The sequence below is a fragment of the Salmo salar genome, chromosome ssa10 (assembly GCF_905237065.1).
Source record: "Salmo salar chromosome ssa10, Ssal_v3.1, whole genome shotgun sequence".
Lineage (NCBI taxonomy): Eukaryota > Metazoa > Chordata > Actinopteri > Salmoniformes > Salmonidae > Salmo > Salmo salar.
In genome coordinates, this window is record NC_059451.1 from 55131265 (window position 1) to 55154489 (window position 23225).

Here is a 23225-nt window from a genome sequence, read left to right on the forward strand (position 1 = left end):
CTCAGGTCCCAGTGCTCCTCCCTCCTCCTCAGGTCCCAGTGCTCCTCCCTCCTCCTCAGGTCCCAGTGCTCCTCCCTCCTCCTCAGGTCCCAGTTCTCCTCTCTCCTCCTCAGGTCCCAGTGCTCCTCTCTCCTCCTCAGGTCTCATCATGTTGGTGCTCCTCTCTCCTTCTCAGGTCCCAGTGCTCCTCTCTCCTCCTCAGGTCCCAGTGCTCCTCTCTCCTCCTCAGGTCTCATCATGTTGGTGCTCCTCTCTCCTTCTCAGGTATGCAGATAGAGCCAAACAGATCCGCTGTAACGCTGTCATCAATGAGGACCCTAACAACCGATTGGTCCGTGAGCTGAAAGAGGAGGTGTCTCGCCTGAGGGACCTCCTCCTATCCCAGGGACTGGGAGACATCCTCGAAAGTAAGGGATTGTCCAATCTGCTGTCCTACCACCATTTTCACAAAGGTTGACTCTGAAATGGCATCCTATTCCCTGTGTAGTTCCCTATGGGCCCTTGTCAAAAGTAGTGCACTATATAGGGAATTGGGGTGCCATTTGGGCCGAACCATAAACCTTAAAGGGATTCTCTGGTACTTTTGTATACTTGTTATGTAGAAGTAGTGCCCACGAGCCAAAGTAGTGTCCCTGAAAATTGTGTGCAGGTATGTGCACCACGTCATTGCTCTCTCCCTCTCACCCTCTCTCTCTACTGTGTGTGTGTCTTGCTAGCTGTCAATCAAATAACGTGGGTCCTGAAGCTCATTGGTTGGGAACTAGAATTGCTAGCGAGCTGGCCCATATGGAGATAAATGTAGGGAAAATGGCGCCACACAGCTTCCAGAAAACAGTCGCTTTCAAACTAGGGATTTATGTTGCCATTTAGTATGGACACAACATTTCAGTCAGAAGTGAACATTCACAATGGAAATCACTAGCTATTCACTCACTGTCCCCCCAACCTCTCTCTCTCTCCTTCTCTCCCTCTCACCCTTCTTCAGTCTGTGGGTTAACAGTTAAGAGAAGAGTGTGTGGATTGGTTTTATGTTCCTGGCTCAGCTCTTAGGACTAGTGAATTTCAATGGCAACTTATGTGGATGATTGAACCAAGTCATTAAAGTCAGATTGCTATACACAGAGCAACCTAAATTGCCATTGAAAACTGTCACGCTCGTGGTAATTCATGGACCAAGGCGCAGCGTGTGTTGAGTTCCACATCTTTATTTGTAGTGAAACTTCCAGAAAAAACAATAAATCAACAACGAAACGTAACCTCAGTGGTGCTACATGCACATACACAAACAATATCCCACAACCCAGGTGGGAACAATGGAGAACTTAAGTATGCTGCCTCTAATTGGGAACCATACAACAAAAACAAACATAGATATAGGAAAACTAGAACACCCCCCTAGTCACACCCTGACCTACAACACCATAGAGAACCCAGAGGACTCTCTATGGTCAGGGCGTGACAAAAACAGTTCTTGTGCGATTCTACAACCCTGGTTAGCAGAAACAATACGTTAGCAGAACCAGTATGTAAGCAGCACCAGTATGTAAGCAGCACCAGTATGTTAGCAGAAACAGTATGTTAGTAGCACCAGTATGTTAGCAGAAACAGTATGTTAGCACCACCAGTATGTTAGCAGCACCAGTATGTTAGCAGCACCAGTATGTTAGCAGAAACAGTATGTTAGTAGCACCAGTATGTTACCACCACCAGTATGTTAGCACCACCAGTATGTTAGCAGAAACAGTATGTTAGCACCACCGGTATGTTAGCAGTACCAGTATGTTAGCAGTACCAGTATGTTAGCAGAAACAGTATGTTAGCAGAACCCGTATGTTAGCAGAACCAGTATGTAAGCAGCACCAGTATGTTAACAGAACCAATATGTTAGCACCACCAGAATGTTAGCAGAACCAATACGTTAGCACCACCAGTATGTTAGCAGAACCAGTATGTTAGCAGTACCAGTATGTTAGCACCACCAGTATGTTAGCAGAACCCGTATGTTAGCAGAACCAGTATGTAAGCAGCACCAGTATGTTAGCAGAAACCGTATGTTAGCACCACCAGTATGTTAGCACCACCAGTATGTTAGCACCACCAGTATGTTAGCAGAACCCGTATGTTAGCAGAACCCGTATGTTAGCAGAACCCGTATGTTAGCAGAACCCATATGTTAGCAGCACCAGTATGTTAGCAGCACCAGTATGTTAGCAGCACCCGTATGTTAGCAGAAACAGTATGTTAGCAGCACCAGTATGTTAGCAGAACCCGTATGTTAGCAGAAGCTGTATGTTAGCAGAACCCGTATGTTAGCAGAACCCGTATGTTAGCAGAACCAGTATGTTAGCAGAACCAGTATGTTAGCACTACCAGTATGTTAGCAGAGCCCGTATGTTAGCAGAGCCCGTATGTTAGCAGAGCCCGTATGTTAGCAGAACCAGTATGTTAGCAGTACCAGTATGTTTGTAGTACCAGTATGTTAGCAGAACCAGTTTGTTAACAGTACCAATATGTTAGTAGTACCAGTATGTTAGTAGTACCAGTATGCTAGCAGAACCAGTATGCTAGCAGAACCAGTATGCTAGCAGTACCTGTATGTTAGTAGTACCAGTATGTTAGTAGTACCAGTATGATAGCAGAACAAGTATGTTAGAAGAACTAGTATGTTAGCAGTACCAGTATGCTAGCAGTACCAGTATGTTAGCAGTACCAATATGTTAGCAGAACAAGTATGTTAGCAGAACAAGTATGTTAGCAGAACAAGTATGTTAGCAGTACTAGTATGCTAGCAGTACCAGTATGTTAGCAGTACCAGTATGTTAGCAGAACCAGTATGTTAGCAGTACCAGTATGTTAGCAGTACCAGTATGTTAGCAGAACTAGTATGCTAGCAGAACCAGTATGTTAGCAGAACCAGTATGTTAGCAGAACCAGTCTGTTAGCAAAACCAGTATGTTAGCAGAACCAGTATGTTAGCAACACCAGTATGTTAGCAGAACCAGTATATTTAGCAGAACCAGTATGTTGGCACCAGCTGTTCAGCTAACACTGAGTGAATAAGTCAATCTCTCACAGTTTTGTTTTCCTCTCTCCTCTTCTGTCTTTCTCTGTTTTCTCTCTCTCTTTCTCTCCTAGCGTACAAGGGGCCAGCGCTTGGCACTGACATTGCTGGTTTGAAATGTGTGTTACTGTTTCTCTCTCTCTCTACTGTTTCTCTCTCTACTGTTTCTCTCTCTACTGTTTCTCTCTCTACTGTTTCTCTCTCTACTGTTCCTCTCTCTACTGTTCTTCTCTCTGCTGTTTTTCTCTACTGTAGTTTGCTTGTCTGCTATCTCACAGGAAATTTGATGTTTTTTTGACATTGCTTTTAGATACTGTGTTTCAACAGATGGCCTCCAAATGTAGGGTTGTTGAAGTGTTGTGTGCCGTCTTGGCTTAACAGAAAGTATACGGACAGCTGTTTTTCTATCCTACTGTGTTCCTCTGTGTTGCTATAGCAGCACCTACCTGCCTATTGTGTTCCTCTGTGTTGCTATAGCAGCACCTACCTGCCTACTGTGTTGCTATAGGAACACCTACCTGCCTACTGTGCTCCTCTGTGTTGCTATAGCAGCACCTACCTGCCTACTGTATTCCTCTGTGTGGCTATAGGAACACCTACCTGCCTACTGTGTTCCTCTGTGTTGCTATAGCAACACCTACCTGTCTACTGTGTTCCTCTGTGTGGCTATAGCAACACCTACCTGCCTACTGTGTTCCTCTGTGTTGCTATAGCAGCACCTACCTGTCTACTGTGTTGCTATAGCAACACCTACCTGCCTACTGTGTTCCTCTGTGTTGCTATAGCAGCACCTACCTGCCTACTGTGTTCCTCTGTGTTGCTATAGCATAACCTACCTGCAACGCTGAGAGTCATTGTTCCATACAAGGTTGCAGAGACCTTTCAGTATATTTTTCCCAAAGTAACCACGTCAAAATGACCTTTTAGTATGTTGTGTTCACATAGTGAACCGTGACAAAACACTGGGTAACTTAATATAACTAGATATAATTTGATAGAGAATGTGAAGCTCTTATAAAATCTGAGAGATCGGAAAATCAAACAACATTTTAGAGTGATCAGTAATCTGTTAGTACAGTCATGAATCTCAACCTCACTTACAGCACAGTACAGTCAGTCCATGTTCTATCTGCTTCTCAACGAAATACCTTCCGCTTGGTACTCTGCTGTAGAAAAGGATTTCCTGTTGCAGTAATAGGGTTGGTAAGGATGGTTTTTACAGTAATAGGGTTGGTAAGGATGGTTTTTACAGTAATAGGTTTTGGTAAGGATGGTTTTTACAGTAATAGGTTTGGTAAGGATGGTTTTTACAGTAATAGGGTTTGGTAAGGTTGGTGTTTACAGTAATAGGGTTTGGTAAGGTTGGTGTTTACAGTAATAGGGTTTGGTAAGGTTGGTTTTTACAGTAATAGGTTTGGTAAGGATGTTTTTTTACAGTAATAGGGTTTGGTAAGGATGGTTTTTTACAATAATAGGGTTTGGTAAGGATGGTTTTTACAGTAATAGGGTTTGGTAAGGATGGTTTTTACAGTAATAGGGTTTGGTAAGGATGGTTTTTACAGTAATAGGGTTTGGTAAGGTTGGTTTTTACAGTAATAGGGTTTGGTAAGGTTGGTTTTTACAGTAATAGGTTTTGGTAAGGATGGTTTTTACAGTAATAGGGTTTGGTAAGGATGGTTTTTACTGTAGCTGGTGGAGCAGTTAGTGAATCTCACTAGCTTTTAGATGACATTTGATATCCATAGTACGGTCTGGCTAGTGGCTAGTGGCTAGTGGCTCTGTAAGGAAGGAAACCACAGCCCCCATCAGTCCAGTCCAGTCCAATACAGTCCAGTCCAATACAGTTCAGTTCAGTCCAGTCCAGTCCAGTCCAGTCTTTTGTGTGTTCTTGGTGTGGTGTTTCAGCGGTATATTTTTATTGAAACATGTTATTCCCTTGATGGTGTAGAGTTTGATGTAGGGTCCAATAGATTGAATAGTGCTTTTTGGCTAACAATACATGTGGTGTTGTATGCAGTAGGGAGCTAACCTCAGCACATTCAGGAAGATGGGTGACAGTGTTGAATTGAGGAGGATTCTGACAGGCCTTACTGACTGATATTGCTTTGCTTGAAGCTCGATGGCATATTGAGCATCCGGCTTGATGTTAGATCTTAATATTTTTTAGCTTAGCCCCTCCAGTCGCTCTGTATGCCCATACTGCCATATATTTTACGTTCTTCTTCTTTTTTTTGCGTGGCTTTCTGCATGCAGGGCTGCTTCTGTCTTCTCTTTCTGGTGTCCTTCTTACTCGCAGTTAATGTTTCACTTTGTGTTTCAGATTTGTTTCAAGCTACATGTCTTCTGTCTTCTTCTGTCTTCGGTTTACTTCTTTTTCAATATTGTTTCCTTTTCTTTCCGCTTCCCTCCGTCTTTCTTACCTCCCTCTCCCTGCTCTATCCCCACTTCCTGTCCTGCCCCCCTGTTTCCTGTGCCCCGCCTGACAGACCTATCCAATTTTAAGAACAATAACAATAATCGCCAATCTGTCAATCAACATTATGATCTGTCCACAGTGACCAATGCCATGACGGGAATGAGCCCCTCCCCCTCTCTGTCCGCCCTGTCCAGTCGAGCCGGATCCATCGCCAGCCTCCATGACCGCATCATGATCAGCCCTGGCAGCGAGCAGGCCATCGAGAGACTCAAGGTGAACTGAACACTGATTGGTTGATTAATTGATTGATTAATTGACTGATCGATTGATTCATTGATTACAGTCAGACATAATACCCCTCTGCCCAACAGATTGAACATAGACTCTGAGGGGGGGGGCTTGACACCCTCAGATATTAATGATTTTGTGATTTCATCAGGAAACAGAGAAAATCATCGCAGAGCTCAATGAGACCTGGGAGGAGAAACTTCGCAGAACAGAAGCCATCAGAATGGAAAGGTGAGTTCTTTCAGCTTCCACATCTCTATTTACAGTATAGACCTGCCTGCAGATAGTAAAGAAAAGACCCCTACAGTATCCGGGCTCCAAGGACCATGAAGATTAGGAGACCGTTGAAAGGCCCCTACAGTATCCGGGCTCCAAGGACCATGAAGATTAGGAGACCGTTGAAAGGCCCCTACAGTATCCAGGCTCCAAGGACCATGAAGATTAGGAGACAACTGTCCATTCACTTTTTTTCTTTTTTTTATGAATCTGACGAAGAATCATTTTGGAATGAAACATTTTTTGACAGTACAGTGAGAAATGTAGAGAGAGGGGGGCAGATAGCAGGGTCATAGACAGAGCGGGGGCTCAAACCTCCCATCGCCAGGGGACATGTGGTCCAGAGTCGGGAGCTTAGATCACCTCATCAGATTTCATCACAACTCTCCGTTCTCTTCCACAGAGAGGCCCTGCTGGCTGAGATGGGTGTGGCCATGAGGGAAGATGGAGGAACTGTGGGTGTTTTCTCCCCCAAGAAGGTAAGACGGCAACGCATCCCAGAATACATCTCACAGGTTTTCAACATTAATAATAGTATGTACTCAAATAGTGTAATCAACAAATGTACCACTAGCCATGGATGAGGATGAGCAGGGGAGCAAGTCATGTTTTATTTTATTTATTGCATTCTATCAGGTATCAAGGGTTAAACCCAGAAGCAGACCATGTCGAAGTAATAATGTTTATTACAGCAGCAGGGGCAAAGGTACAGGACGGCAGGCAGGCTCAGGATCAGGGGCAGGCAGAGTGGTCAGGCGGGCGGGTACAGGGTTAGGACAATCAAGTGTCAAAAACCATGAGCATGAGAACAGAGAGACTGGGGAAAAACTGGAGCTGACACAAAAAAACGGTGGTTGACTTGACAAACAAGACAAACTGGCAACAGACAAACAGAGAACACAGGTATAAATACACAGGGGATAATGGGGGAAGATGGGCGACACCTGGAGGGGGGTGGAGACAAGCACAAAGACAGGTGAAACAGATCAGGGTATGACACATTCATGTTGATTTACTTCCAAGCCCTCGACATCACAGCAGAGCAGAAAGCCTGAGGCTGTGTTCATAGACACAGTAGGGCTGTTTTCACCCAATGAGGTTGGTCCCTCTGCAGTGTCTCCTACACACTCCTCTCCTCTCTGGAGTATCCTACACACTCCTCTCCTCTCTGGAGTCTCCTACTCACTCCTCTCCTCTCTGGAGTCTCTTACTCACTCCTCTCCTCTCTGGAGTCTCCTACACACTCCTCTCCTCTCTGGAGTCTCCTACACACTCCTCTCCTCTCTGGAGTCTCCTACACACTCCTCTCCTCTCTGGAGTCTCCTACTCACTCTTCTCCTCTCTGGAGTCTCCTACTCACTCCTCTCCTCTCTGGAGTCTCCTACACACTCCTCTCCTCTCTGGAGTCTCCTACACACTCCTCTCCTCTCTGGAGTCTCCTACTCACTCCTCTCCTCTCTGGAGTCTCCTACTCACTCCTCTCCTCTCTGGAGTCTCTACTCACTCCTCTCCTCTCTGGAGTCTCCTACTCACTCCTCTCCTCTCTGGAGTCTCCTACTCACTCCTCTCCTCTCTGGAGTCTCCTACACACTCCTCTCCTCTCTGGAGTCTCCTACACACTCCTCTCCTCTCTGGAGTCTCCTACACACTCCTCTCCTCTCTGGAGTCTCCTACTCACTCCTCTCCTCTCTGGAGTCTCCTACACACTCCTCTCCTCTCTGGAGTCTCCTACACCTTTCTCTCTCCTCTGGAGTCTCCTACACACTCCTCTCTCCTCTTGAGTCTCCTACACCTTTCTCTCTCCTCTGGAGTCTCCTACACACTCCTCTCTCCTCTTGAGTCTCCTACACCTTTCTCTGTCTCTCTGAGTGCCTCAGTAGACTGTAACCTTTACAGATTCTTCTGCTTCAGCTCTCCTCTTTCTCAAAGAGAGCATGTATCAACACAGAGCATTTGTCAGTCCATATTAAAATGTTGAAAATGTGCATAATCTATGTGCCTTCAGAAAGTATTCAAACTTGACTAATACCAAACTTTACTGTGTTTAAAAGCCTGAATTCAAAATGGATTAAATATTTTTTTTCCTCACCAATCTACACACAATACCCCCATAATAAAGTAAGCGAATACGTGTTTTAAGAAATGTTTGCTAACTTATTGAAAATGAAAATCGGAAATATCTCATTTACCTAAGAATTCACATGCCTAAGTCAATACATGTTAGGCAGTGATTACAGCTTTGAGCTGTTCTAAGCAAGTCTCTAAGAGCTTTGCACACCTGGATTGTACAATCAATTCAAATGAAATTGTATTTGTCACATGCGCCGAATACAACAGGTGTAGACCTTACCGTGAAATGCTTATTTACAAACCCTTAACCAACAATGCAGGTTAAGAAAATAAACTAAAGTTAAATATTTAATAAAAAGTAACACAATAAAATAACAATAACGAGGCTATAAACAGGGGGTACCGGTACCGAGTCAATCTGTGGTGGTACAGGTTAGTCGAGGTAATTTGTAAAGTGACTATGCATAGATAATAAACAGTGTGTAGCATTTACATTTAACATTTACATTTAAGTCATTTAGCAGACGCTCTTATCCAGAGCGACTTACAAATTGGTGCATTCACCTTATGATATCCAGTGGAACAACCACTTTACAATAGTGCATCTAAATCTTTTTAGGGGGGGGGGGGTTAGAAGGATTACTTTATCCTATCCTAGGTATTCCTTAAAGAGGTGGGGTTTCAGGTGTCTCCGGAAGGTGGTGATTGACTCCGCTGTCCTGGCGTCGTGAGGGAGCTTGTTCCACCAAGCAGCAGTGTTACATTACATTACAGCCTTTTTCTAAAATTGACTCAAATGTTTTTTATTTCCTTCATCACAATTGGCCCAGCATCGTCCGGGTTTGGCCGGTGTAGGCCATCATTGTAAATAAGAATTTGTTCATAACTGAATTGCCCTAGTTAAATAAAAATAAATAAAAACATCTATTTATAGACAATACCCCATAATGACAAAGCAAAAAAATTTTTTGAATATTTTTGAATATACATTGTTTTTTCATCACAATGACACAAGGATTCAGACCCTTTATTCAGGGCGAGACCCAGATGCAGACAAGGGAGGCAGATGGTTTGAGTCTCTGATATTTATTATAATCCAAGGGGCACGCAAGAGAATAGTTGTGGACAGGCAAAAGATCATAAACTAGGTCAGAGTCTAGGAGGTACAGAGTGGCAGGCAGGCTCATGGTCAGGGCAGGCAGTATGGTAAGGCAGGCGGGTTCAGAGTCAAGGCAGGCAAGGGTCAAAACCGGGAGGACTAGCAAAACAGAGAAAAGGAAAAACCAGGAAAACACGCTGGTTGACTTGACAAAATAAGATGAATTGGCAACAGACAAACAGGGAACACAGTAATAGGTAGCCAGGGACTAATGGGGAAAACAGGTGACACCTGGAGGTGGGTGGAGACAATCACAAAGACAGGTTGAAACAGATCAGGGTGTGACAGTTGAAGCACATTTGGTAGCGATTACGGCCTCGAGTGTTCTTGGGTATGACGCTACAAGCTTGGCACACCTGTATTTGGGGAGTTTTTCCCATTCTTCTCTGCAGATCCTCTCAAGCTCTGTCAGGTTGGATGGGGAGCGACGCTGCACGGCTATTTTCAGGTCTCTCCAGAGATGTTCGATAGGGTTGAAGTCCGGGCTCTGGCTGGGTCACTCAAGGACATTCAGAGACTTGTCCCGAAGCCACTCCTGCGTTGTCTTGGCTGTGTACTTAGGGTCGTTGTCCTGTTGGAAGGTGAACTTTCACCCTGGTCTGAGGTCCTGAGAGCTCTGGAGAAGGTTTTCATCGAGGATCTCTCTCTACTTTGCTCCGTTCATCTTTCCCTCGATCCTGACTATTCTCCCAGTCCCTGCCGATTAAATTCCTGGAAATTCCCGGAGCTAAAAATGTCCCTATTCTTCCATGGCCAGCATACTTACCAGACATGTCACCTAACAGCATGTTCCAGTTCCTGCCAATGTCCAGGAACTTCGCACAGCCATTGAATCAGGCCACAATAAACAGCCTGATTAACTCTATGCGAAGGAGATGTGTTGAGCTGCATGAGACAAATGCTGTTCACACCAGATACTGACTGGTTTTCTGATCCACGCCTCTTCCTTTTCTTTTTAAAAGGTTTTTGTGACAAACATATGCATATCTGTATTCACAGTGACGTGAAATCCATAGATTAGGGCCTCATGAATTTGTTTAAATTGACTGATTTCCTGATATGAACTGTAACTCAGTAAAATCTTTTAAATTCTTGCATGTTGGTTCAGTGATACATTCGTCTCCGTAGCTCTATTTGGAACCTGACTGTTATGTACAGCTTTACAGCAGGGGAGGAGATCAACCAACGGTTTCCTTTTTAATTTGGTCTCCTTATGTAAATAGGACTTTGATTAATTTAGCCTTCCCCTTTTAATCTACTGCATTATTCATAGCAAACAAAGCCATACTCACTGTGCTTCAAACAGCAGAGAGATGCAAGGTCAGAAAAGCAAACACATTATGTATGTGTTTACTATATTTAGTAATATTTATAGCACTTCTGTTTGCTAGAAGAGCCATCTGTGTTTGATGGGTATTAGTAATGTTGTGGATCCATAGAGACTGTCTGCATGTCTTTAAAACTCTGCATCATCTACTATAGTGAATTTCCAGTTGTGTCCAAAATGGCACCGTAGTCCCTTCATAGTGCCCCTTTGGGCCTTGGGCAAAAGTAGTGTACTATATAGTGAATAGGGTGATGTTTAAGACGCAGCCTCTGTGTTTACCTACCTGCACCAGATCTATGCTCTGTGTTTATCTACCTGCACCAGATCTATGCTCTGTGTTTATCTACTTGCACCAGATCTATGCTCTGTGTTTTATCTACTTGCACCAGATCTATGCTCTGTGTTTTATCTACTTGCACCAGATCTATGCTCTGTGTTTATCTACCTGCACCAGATCTATGCTCTGTGTTTATCTACTTGCACCAGATCTATGCTTTGTGTTTATCTACTTGCACCAGATCTATGCTCTGTGTTTATCTACCTGCACCAGATCTATGCTCTGTGTTTATCTACTTGCACCAGATCTATGCTTTGTGTTTATCTACTTGCACCAGATCTATGCTTTGTGTTTATTTACTTGCACCAGATCTATGCTCTGTGTTTATCTACCTGCACCAGATCTATGTTTTGTGTTTATCTACCTGCACCAGATCTATGCTCTGTGTTTATCTACTTGCACCAGATCTATGCATGAGTATCTTTATTCAATTAAAATGTGATGTTGGAATAAGTGACTGAATATATTTATCTGAAATGAGGTTGAACAGATTATATGGCCTGTATTTAAATCATTAGACAACATATACATTTACTCTAGAATAAACCCATATGAACCCATATGAACTCTCCTTGTTGTAGACTCCTCATCTGGTGAACCTTAACGAGGACCCCCTGATGTCAGAGTGTCTGCTGTACTACATCAAAGATGGCATCACCAGGTAAGAGAACATAGAGAGAACATGGAGGTATTCACCAGGTCAGAGAGAACATAGAGGTATTCACCAGGTAAGAGAGAACATAGAGATATTGACCAGGTAAGAGAGAACATTCCTCCAGCAGAAAAATGTATACCTTATCAAGAACGAAATGTTCATTAAAAAAAATATATATATATATATTGTCACATACACTGGATCGGTGCAGTGAAATGCGTTGTTTTACAGGATCACCCATAGTAGTACTGCACTCCTGGATCCATCAAGGTTAAGTGCCTTACTCAAGGGCACTTCAACGTATTTTTCACCTTGTCGGCTCGGGTATTCAAACCAGCGACCTTTCGGTTTACTGGCCCAACTCTCATTTACATTGGTGACGTAGAAAAGCACCTTGTGGCTTTTTGTGGTCTGTGCGGCTTTTCTACACCTTACTCCTTCATTTAGTTGCCTACTAACCATGTGGTTGCCCCTCTTTCCAACGCCGTCCCAACGCTGTCTCCTCTTTCCCAGGGTCGGTCGTGTGGACGCCAGCAGCAGACAGGACATTGTGCTCAGTGGTCACTTCATCAAGGACGAACACTGTACCTTCACGTCCACCACGGGACTCATGGGAGAAAGTGAGATACTACACTGTTGTGACTGACCACCCTTAGTACTTACTACCCTGCTGCCCTGCTACCCTATTGTGACTGATACTTACTACCCTGCTACCCTGTTATGACTTCTACCATGCTACTCCTGACACCCTACTACCCTGTTATGACCTCTACCCTACTACCCTGTTATTACTGATACCCTACTACCCTGTTGTGACTGATACCCTACTAGCCTGTTGTGACTGCTACTCTGCTACCCTGTTGTGACTGATACCCTACTGGCCTGTTATGACTGCTACCCTACTACCCTGTTGTGACTGATACCTTACTACCCTTCTACCCTGTTGTGACTGATACCCACCTAGCCTGTTATTACTGACACCCTACTACCCTGTTGTGACTGATACCCTACTACCCTATTGTGATTGATACCCTACTACCCTGTTATGACTGCTACCCTGCTACTCCTGACACCCTACTACCCTGTTATGACTGATACCCTACTACCCTGTTGTGACTGATACCCTACTAGCCTGTTATGACTTCTACCCTTCTACCCTGTTATTACTGACACCCTACTACCCTGTTGTGACTGATACCCTACTACCCTGTTGTGACTGACACCCTACTACCCTGTTGTGACTGATACCCTACTACCCTGTTGTGACCGATAACCTACTACCCTGTTGTGACTGATACCCTACTACCCTGTTGTGACTGCTAATGATAAGAGGCTGCATGGTGCTGCTATTGTGGTTGGCATGGCAATTCTCCCTATTTCCTGAATCTCCACACCTTTTTCCTCCATGTGTGCACTTGTCCACTCCCCGTCTTGGATTTAAAGGCATAGGATTGGTTTAAGAGCCCATGCTTACACCAACCCCATGCTTTTAAATCCATACGTGCTACTGCACAAGTGTACCCTTCAATGGGAAAAGATGGACTTTACATGCTAGAGATCAGAGAGCAAGGTTGGGATCAATTCCATGACAACTCTGGAAGTAAACTGAGATTTCAATTACAATGCTGTTTTTCTTCATTGTAAAGCAATGACTGCAGCACTTGACTGAATTGAAGTGGAATTGACCCTATCCATTTCAGAGACCTTGTCGTTGTTGTGGTTGTTATGGATACTGCGCGCATCCCTCATGTCTGTCTGCCTTCTCCCCCAGTAGCAGTCACTCTGGAGCCCTGTGAGGGAGCTGAGACCTATGTCAACGGGAAGAGGGTCACAGAGGCTACAGTCCTCAAATCAGGTGGGTCAACTATATATCTTTCTCTCGCTCTCTCTTTCTCTTTCTCTCTCTCTCAGACGTGGATGTTGATTTATGGCAGCCCCCCGCTCCTCTCTGATTCAGAGGGGTTGGGTTAAATGCGGAATACACATCTCAGTTGTACAACTAGCTAGGTATCCCCCCCTTTCCCTTTCCCTTTCTCTCTCTCTCTTTCTCTTCTCTTCCCCCATCCTGTCCTAAAATGTCCCTTACACTTTCCTATTCCATTTCTCCTGCATATCACTTCCATGCAGACATTTCTACCTGTCACTGAATGGTTTTGAATTTTCCTCTGTTGTGTGTCTCCAGGGAACCGTATTATCCTGGGTAAGAGCCACGTGTTCCGGTTCAACCACCCAGAGCAGGCACGCCAGGAGCGGGAGAGGACGCCCTGCGCTGACACCCCCGTGGAGCCGGTGGACTGGGCCTTCGCACAGAGAGAACTGCTGGACAAACAGGGCATCGACATGAAGCAGGAGATGGACCAGAGGTGAGACAGGAGAGAACTAGAGAGGAGAGGAGAGGAGAGGAGAGGAGAGGAGAGGAGAGGAGAGGAGAGGAGAGGAGAGGAGAGGAGAGGAGAGGAGAGGAGAGGAGAGGAGAGGAGAGGAGAGGAGAGGAGAGGACCAGAGGGAGGGTTCAGAGGTAAGAGTGAGGGAGAGTTTAGATAATATCTGTGGTTGTCTGTTCAGGCTTCAGGAGCTGGAAGACCAGTATCGTAAAGAGAGGGAGGAAACCCACAACCTACTAGAGCAGCAGAGGCTGGTGAGACCGATTTAACAAATGGACAAAACCCAGGAAGGGACAAAATCACCAAAATATTCACATTTTGTCTTACGATATTGAATATTTTCTAGTAAAGCCTGATCACGTGACCATTTCCACAGGATTATGAGAGCAAGCTGGAAGCCCTTCAGAAACAGGTGGACCGTTATTACCCTGAGGTAATAGGAGAGGAAGAGGAGGAGCCTGAGGAGGAAGTTCTGTGGACAGAGAGGCAGACGGAGCTGGCCCTGTGGGGTTTCAGGAAGTGGTGCTGTTACCAGTTCACTTCCCTCAGAGACCTGCTGTGGGGAAACGCCATCTTCCTCAAGGAGGCTAACGCCATCAGCGTGGAACTCAAGAAGAAGGTCTGAGAACGTTCAGCATGTCCCTGTATCACCACGGAAGTGTTGTGACATGACTATCTTTAATGTGATGACTGCTATCTATCAAATAATTACCTACTATGTTTAATTATTACTTTATTAAATTAATCATGTAACAATTAATCCATTAGTAATTTGGGGCACCACAGGAAAAGTTTATTTAATGAGTTACTGTTTCTGGAATTAACTCAATAATCTATATATATATCGATATCATACCAGTCATCAATCAATCATTTCCTCATATCAGTCTCATTCTGAACGTCGTTGACTCTGTAAATCTGCATGAACCCTAGCCTAAGTGATGAATCAGCGATACACAAATTGGCTTCATTTATTTATTTACTAACTAAATAAATAATCACACAGAAATACATACACACACACACACACACGGTGTAGGTTATTGATTACTAACATAATGCATATGAAAAGTCCCTAGTGGACTAACCCGATATGACAGCTTGTTACACAATGGAAACATTTACATTTATATAATTTAGCAGACGCTCTTATCCAGAGCGACTTACAAATTGGTGCATTCACCTTATAAAATATCCAGTGGAACAACCACTTTACAATAGTACATCTATATCTTTTTGGGGGGGAGGGGTTAGAAGGATTACTTAATCCTATCCCAGGTATTCCTTAAAGAGGTGGGGTTTCAGGTGTCTTCGGAAGGTGGTTTCAGGTGTCTCCGGAAGGTCCTGGCGTCGTGAGGGAGCTTGTTCCACCATTGGGGTGCCAGAGAGGTGGAGGAAAGAGGTGGAGACAGATAAAGAGCAGGAGAGACTGGCTATCCTCAAACATTTGCCTAGCTGATGGGTCCTTTTGATCCTCACCAAGGAGAGAGTCATGACAAAAGCATAACTGTCCCAGACCTGGGTTCATAAAGTTTTGTTTTCTTTCAAATACTTGGAGTGATTGATTGAGCCTGTCTAAAGTACCAGATGGGGTGGGGTTTGCACTTTTGAGACTATTTCATTGGTTCTATTGTACCGGGCAAGCTCAATTGAGCACTGCTGAAGTTTTTTAAAAGAAATAAATACTATTTCAACCCAGGTCTGATCACCCCCCCCCCCCCCCAGGTCCAGTTCCAGTTTGTGCTGCTGACCGACACCCTGTACTCCCCCCTGCCCACTGACCTGCTGCCCCCTGAGGCAGCCAAGGACAGGGCGACCCGCCCATTCCCCAGGACCATTGTAGCTGTGGAGGTACAGGACCAGAAGAACGGGGCCACACACTGCTGGACCCTGGACAAGCTCAGGTACTGTAGAATATAACCAGCACTAGGCCAGATCCCAGGCACAACTAATAATGAACTATATGTTACAGTAAATGTGGGTCCAGTTATACATTATTAGGAGCATAGTATTGAGATAATTTAATCTAAAATAGATCTCTCAGATTTATATATATATTACTATATGTATTTCTCTCTCTCTCTCTCTCTCTCTCTCATTCTCATATTATGCCTGTAGACAGTGTTGTAACAATGTGCAAATACACTGCTCAAAAAAATAAAGGGAACACTTAAACAACACAATGTAACTCCAAGTCAATCACACTTCTGTGAAATCAAACTGTCCACTTAGGAAGCAACACTGATTGACAATAAATTTCACATGCTGTTGTGCAAATGGAATAGACAACAGGTGGAAATTATAGGCAATTAGCAAGACACCCCCAATAAAGGAGTGGTTCTGCAGGTGGGGACCACAGACCACTTCTCAGTTCCTATGCTTCCTGGCTGATGTTTTGGTCACTTTTGAATGCTGGCGGTGCTTTCACTGTAGTGGTAGCATGAGACGGAGTCTACAACCCACACAAGTGGCTCAGGTAGTGCAGCTCATCCAGGATGGCACATCAATGCGAGCTGTGGCAAGAAGGTTTGCTGTGTCTGTCAGCGTAGTGTCCAGAGCATGGAGGCGCTACCAGGAGACAGGCCAGTACATCAGGAGACGTGGAGGAGGCCGTAGGAGGGCAACAACCCAGCAGCAGGACCGCTACCTCCGCCTTTGTGCAAGGAGGAGCAGGAGAAGCACTGCCAGAGCCCTGCAAAATGACCTCCAACAGGCCACAAATGTGCATGTGTCTGCTCAAACAGTCAGAAACAGACTCCATGAGGGTGGTATGAGGGCCCAACATCCACAGGTGGGGGTTGTGCTTACAGCCCAACACCGTGCAGGACATTTGGCATTTGCCAGAGAACACCAAGATTGGCAAATCGCCCTGTGCTCTTCACAGATGAAAGCAGGTTCACACTGAGCACATGTGACAGACGTGACAGAGTCTGGAGACGCCGTGGTGAACGTTCTGCTGCCTGCAACATCCTCCAGCATGACCGGTTTGGCGGTGGGTCAGTCATGGTGTGGGGTGGCATTTCTTTGGGGGGCCGCACAGCCCTCCATGTGCTCGCCAGAGGTAGCCTGACTACCATTAGGTACCGAGATGAGATCCTCAGACCCCTTGTGAGACCATATGCTGGTGCGGTTGGCCCTGGGTTCCTCCTAATGCAAGACAATGCTAGACCTCATGTGGCTGGAGTGTGTCAGCAGTTCCTGCAAGAGGAAGGCATTGATGCTATGGACTGGCCCGCCCGTTCCCCAGACCTGAATCCAATTGAGCACATCTGGGACATCACGTCTCGCTCCATCCACCAACACCACGTTGCACCACAGACTGTCCAGGAGTTGGCGGATGCTTTAGTCCAGGTCTGGGAGGAGATCCCTCAGGAGACCATCCGCCACCTCATCAGGAGCAAGCCCAGGCGTTGTAGGGAGGTCATACAGGCACGTGGAGGCCACACACACTACTGAGCCTCATTTTGACTTTTTTTAAGGACATTACATCAAAGTTGGATCAGCCTGTAGTGTGGTTTTCCACTTTAATTTTGAGTGTGACTCCAAATCCAGACCTCCATGGGTTGATAAATTGGATTTCCATTGATTATTTTTGTGTGATTTTGTTGTCAGCACATTCAACTATGTAAAGAAAAAAGTATTTAATAAGATTATTTCTTTCATTCAGATCTAGGATGTGTTGTTTAAGTGTTCCCTTTATTTTTTTGAGCAGTATAGTTTAAGTACAAAAGGGAAAATAAATAAACATAAATATGTGCTGTATTTACAATGGTGTTTGTTCTTCACTGGTTGCCCTTTTCTTGTGGCAGCAGGACACATCTTGCTGCTGTGAGGCACTCTCTCTCTCTATTTCTCTCTCTCTCTCTCTTCCTCTCTCTCTCTACCTCTTTCTCCCTCTGTCTCTCTCTCTCCCTCTGTCTCTCTCGCTACCTCTTTCTCCCTCTGTCTCTCTCTCTCCCTCTGTCTCTCGCTACCTCTTGCTACCTCTCTCTACCTCTGCTCTCTCTCTCTCTCTCTCTCTCTCTCTCTCTCTCTCTCTCTCTCTCTCTCTCCCTCTGTGCTCTTTTCTGATGTTGTCCTGTGTTGCTCTTTGGTGCCCTCTGCAGGCAGCGTCTGGACCTGATGAGAGAGATGTATGACAGAGCAGCAGAGGTTCCCAGCAGCACCATAGAAGACTGTGAGAACATCATGACTGGAGGAGACCCCTTCTACGACCGCTTCCCCTGGTTCCGTCTGGTTGGCAGGTACAGCACATGACTGCATGGTCAAAGCGCATGGTCAGCGCATGGTCAGAGCATGGTCAGCGCATGGTCTCAGAGCATGGTCAGTGCATGGTCAGACAGCATGGTCAGACAGCATGTTTGAGGACCACAGATGGGATCAAAGACAGTCAGGACCAATTAGAAAGGAATCACTGACCCCAGTCCACAGGCACACTGCCAAATTAATTGAAAATCCCACTTAGCTATAACAAGGTTCATTTGAGAGACAGAGATGTGTGGTGAGGGGAGGCAAGCTCATAGTAATGGCTGGAAAGGAATGAAATGGAATGGTATCAGAGACACCAAACACTTTGTTTCCATGTGTCTGATACCGTTCCATTCACTCCATGCCAGGCGTTACTATGAGCCTGCCTCCCCTCACCACACGTCTCTGTAGAACGTCCTTTTGACTGAGAGACTCTTAATGCATGGATCCAAGAACAGCATGAAGAATGTCTCACATGTCATGCGTTCTCCTGAATTAGTAAGCCTCCAGTCCGATGTATACTGAGATACACTATTTATACAAAAGTATGTGGACATCAATTCAAATTAGTGGATTTGGCTATTTCAGCCACACCAGTTGCTGACAGGTGTATAAAATCGAGCACACAGCCATGCAATCTCCATAGACAAACATTGGCATTATAATGGCCTTACTGAATCGCTCAGTGACTTTTCAACGTGGCACCGTCATAGGATACCAACTTTCCAACATATCAGTTCATCAAAGTTATGGCCTGCTAGAGCTGCCCTGGTCAACTATAAGTGCTGTTATTGTGAAGTGGAAACGTCTAGGAGCAACAACAGATTAGCCACGAAGTGGTAGGCCACACGAGTTCACAGAATGGGACCGCCGAGTGCTGAAGCGCAAAGATCGTCTGTCCTCGGTTGCAACACTACCGAGTTCCAAATTGCCTCTGATAGCAACGTCAGCACAAGAACTGTTCGTCGGGAGCTTCATGAAATGGGTTTCCATGGCCGAGCAGTCGCACACAAGCCGAACATCACCATGCACAATGCCAATCGTCGGCTGGAGTGGTGTAAAGCTCGCCGCCATTGGACTCTGGAGCAGGGGAAACGCGTTCTCTTGAGGGATGAATCGCACTTTCTGGCAGTCCAACGGACAAATCTGGGTTTGGCGGATGCCAGGAGAACACTACCTGCCCAAATGCATAGTGCCAACTGTAAAGTTTGGTGGAGGAGGAATAATGGTCTGGGGCTGTTTTTCATGGTTTCGGGCTAGGCCCCTTAGTTCCAGTGAAGGGAAATCTTAATGTGACAGCGTACAATGACATTCTAGACGATTCTGTGCTTCCAACTTTGTGGCAACAGTTTGGGGAAGGCCCTTTCCTGTTTCAGCATGATAATGCTCCCATGCACAAACGAGGTCCATACAGAAATGGTTTGTCGAGATGGGTGTGGAAGAACTTGACTGGCCTGCACAGAGCCCTGACCTCAACCCGATCGAACACCTTTGGGATGAATTGGAATGCCGACTGTGAGCGAGGCCTAATCTCCCAACATCAGTGCCCGACCTCACTAATGCTCTTGTGGCTGAATTGAAGCAAGTCCCCGCAGCAATGTTCCAACAACTAGTGGAAAGCCTTCCCAGAAGAGTGGAGGCTGTTATAGCAGCAAAGGGGGGACCAACTCCATATTAATGCCCATGATTTTGGAATGAGAGCAGGTGTCCACATACTTTTAGCCATGTAGTGTACTTCAAAGCCTTCTGTACCAACCTGAAGAAAGATAGGTTTTCTACAGCTCCCTAGCAGAACTGCTTCTTTTCCTCCATATAGATGTGTTTCTATCTTTCCTGTTGTAGGCCACTATCTAACTTACTTCCCATGTTTATGGCTACCAGCAACCCCCTTTTCAACGCGTGCATGAGCGAGCGCATGAGTGATCCCACTCCCTCCCCCACTCCCTCCACCACCCTCTCCACCTCCGAGCAAACGGAGCTGGCCGACACTCGTCCGGAGGGACGAGGAGGAGGGGAGGAGGAGGAGGAGGCTTTGCAGGATCTGAACGATGATATTTTTTTGGACGACCCGTGCTCGGAGCTCGGGGATGATGATGATGATGAGGAAGAGGGAGAGCTGTGCCGAGGCGGCTCCAGCGAAGGCCTGGATCCCTTTTATGACCGCTCTCCGTTATTCAGTGTAGTGGGAAGGTTGGTGAGGTTTCAGGAACATGCTGAGGGTGGAAACTAGCTCTTTCACACTGAGACACTCTGGGTATCTCCGCTGACAGGGGGAGTGCGCACACACACACACACACAGGTACACAAACGCACACACACATATCCATGTAGGCACATGCACATAAATGCGTATTCATCACACACACACACACACACACACACACACACAGAAAATCAGCAACAATATTAACACTGGATAGAGGTTTTGTCATTGTTGTGGCAACCAAATTACACACATCCACATTGACCTGTCTTTGCTTTTATAAGTTGACATTTTCATTACGTCTAAGGGCAGTCCAGTATTTTGCAGAGGGGCAAGAGAACCTTGTCTGTAAGGGCAGTCCAGTATTTTGCAGAGGGGCAAGAGAGCCTCGTCTGTCGCTGTAGCGTGAGAACATGTTATTGGGAATGACATCATCATGGCTAGCTCCATCCAATACAGAGATCAGAAACAAGGCTAAATTACTCAAGGTCCCCTGCCTCTCGTTCAGTCCCCTTTTCATGTGTCCATGTATGAGGCACTCCCCTTATAAGTCCAGCTGTTTCCCTCAAGCTCACGCCATAGCTGACTGTTCCAAGCACCACTCCTTGCCTCTTAGTTCTGAGGGAGAAACTAATAGCCACACTGTCCTTTCGTCAGAGTCCCTTCCTCCCTTATAACATGAATTAGCCTTACTCTAAACTGTCAAACTCTAAACTGTCAAACTCGAAAGATTAAGTTTTCATATTGTTCAAAAATCCTGACAGTCAAAAATTCCATCCATTTTTTTATCCCACCTAATATTGTAATAAATTGGTAGACATTTTGGGGCTTTAACGCTTGTCTTTTTATAATTTTGTTACTTTTGAATCTCATCAGTAATTATTTGTCTTTGTGAGCACCAACCTTGAGCTTTATGTTACTGTCACATCACGCCTTCACCTTTATGTTACTGTCACATCATACCTTCAGCTTTATGTTACTGTCACATCATATCTTCAGCTTTATGTTACTGTCACATCACCACCTTCAGCTTTATGTTACTGTCACATCATATCTTCAGCTTTATGTTACTGTCACATCACCACCTTCAGCTTTATGTTACTGTCACATCACGCCTTCAGCTTTATGTTACTGTCACATCATACCTTCAGCTTTATGTTACTGTCACATCACCACCTTCAGCTTTATGTTACTGTCACATCACACCTTCAGCTTTATGTTACTGTCACATCATACTTTCAGCTTTATGTTACTGTCACATCACACTTTCAGCTTTATGTTACTGTCACATCACACCTTCAGCTTTATGTTACTGTCACATCACCACCTTCAGCTTTATGTTACTGTCACATCACACCTTCAGCTTTATGTTACTGTCACATCACACCTTCAGCTTTATGTTTCTGTCACATCACACCTTCAGCTTTATGTTACTGTTACATCACACCTTCAGCTTTATGTTACTGTCACATCACACCTTCAGCTTTATGTTACTGTCACATCATACCTTCAGCTTTATGTTACAGTCACATCACACCTTCAGCTTTATGTTACTGTCACATCACCACCTTCAGCTTTATGTTACTGTCACATCACCACCTTCAGCTTTATGTTACTGTCACATGACACCTTCAGCTTTATGTTTCTGTCACATCACACCTTCAGCTTTATGTTACTGTCATAGCATACCTTCAGCTTTATGTTACTGTCATAGCATACCTTCAGCTTTATGTTACTGTCACATCACACCTTCAGCTTTATGTTACTGTCATAGCATACCTTCAGCTTTATGTTACTGTCACATCACACCTTCAGCTTTATGTTACTGTCACATCACACCTTCAGCTTTATGTTACTGTCATAGCATACCTTTATGCACACAGGTCAGGGATGGATGCTCTTTCTTGACACTGATGATGACCCTGCCCTGTACACGTTGGTGGATCCAGCCATGCCACTTTGCTTTAGTAGTAATCCTAGCAAAGTTGTTTGCTCAACGAATGCTTGAGGTGTGCGTTTCACCTTTTTTTTTGTATGTCTTTTTTAAGGAGCCCATCGTCTGAAACAAGAACATATCTCATATATCTTCTGATATCTGTTTTTGTTTCTGCACAACACACAGCAGCCACTCACGACTAGATTTCCTTGCCATGTCATGAACGTTCTCTTGATAATAAATATAAATGAATCATCAGTTGATTCATGTGAAGCAACTGATTCAGGAAGTGATTTAGGAAGACGCAATATCTCAAGATGAAAGAGCTAGTTTCTACCACAGCTATCTCTTTTAGGCATGCCAGAGCACATTATTCTTTATTTGTACATTTTTTTGTAACATTGGCTCCCTTTTTTTTTTTTTTGCACAATCCAGCAGTCCACTCCTGTAGGAGTGGGTTTGTTTTTGATAAATTCATTGTGTCATTCTTTGTTTTTGACGTAACTTATTTCAAGCTGTTGACTGTTAGTTTAAGCGTTTAGCCATGTTCCGTATTATGAGGATTTCTGCTTGATTTGTTTTTCAATTCATTTGAGTTAAAGAAGGCAAAAGCTTTTTTTTTTGTTCTCATCTTTTTGTCCTGAGCATGACTTCTTTGCACCTCACCAAATGTTGTCGTAAGCCTACCCTTTCTACCGCCCTTTTACCCCTTAAATGTCTACCCGCCTCATTGGCACTTTGGAAATGTTATCCTTGACTGCAAGACACAATATGTTATTACAAAGATTATAGCTAAGAGTTATGGAATCTGACAATCCTGGAGATTGAAACTAAATATCCTAAAGAAGACGTTCCCATTCTAGGT

The 23225-nt window shown here is 44.8% G+C and overlaps 1 protein-coding gene across 21 annotated transcripts in view; it reads left to right on the plus strand.

Annotated features, from left to right (window-relative positions):
- Positions 1-23225, plus strand: part of kif1aa (kinesin family member 1Aa) — a 160810-nt gene that overhangs the window by 60567 nt on the left and 77018 nt on the right. For 7 of the 21 annotated variants that reach the window (XM_014123746.2, XM_014123748.2, XM_014123751.2 and 4 more), the window contains 14 exons: positions 265-407; positions 3136-3180; positions 5617-5750; positions 5917-5996; positions 6445-6520; positions 11516-11595; positions 12103-12209; positions 13361-13444; positions 13772-13952; positions 14155-14227; positions 14350-14592; positions 15699-15877; positions 18080-18217; positions 20064-20411. In XM_014123746.2, the coding sequence (XP_013979221.1) occupies positions 265-407; positions 3136-3180; positions 5617-5750; positions 5917-5996; positions 6445-6520; positions 11516-11595; positions 12103-12209; positions 13361-13444; positions 13772-13952; positions 14155-14227; positions 14350-14592; positions 15699-15877; positions 18080-18217; positions 20064-20411 (1911 nt within the window). The remainder of the gene's footprint in view (positions 1-264; positions 408-3135; positions 3181-5616; positions 5751-5916; positions 5997-6444; positions 6521-11515; positions 11596-12102; positions 12210-13360; positions 13445-13771; positions 13953-14154; positions 14228-14349; positions 14593-15698; positions 15878-18079; positions 18218-20063; positions 20412-23225) is intronic. The other 14 variants (XM_014123756.2, XM_045687955.1, XM_014123757.2 and 11 more) reach the window with 6 other exon arrangements.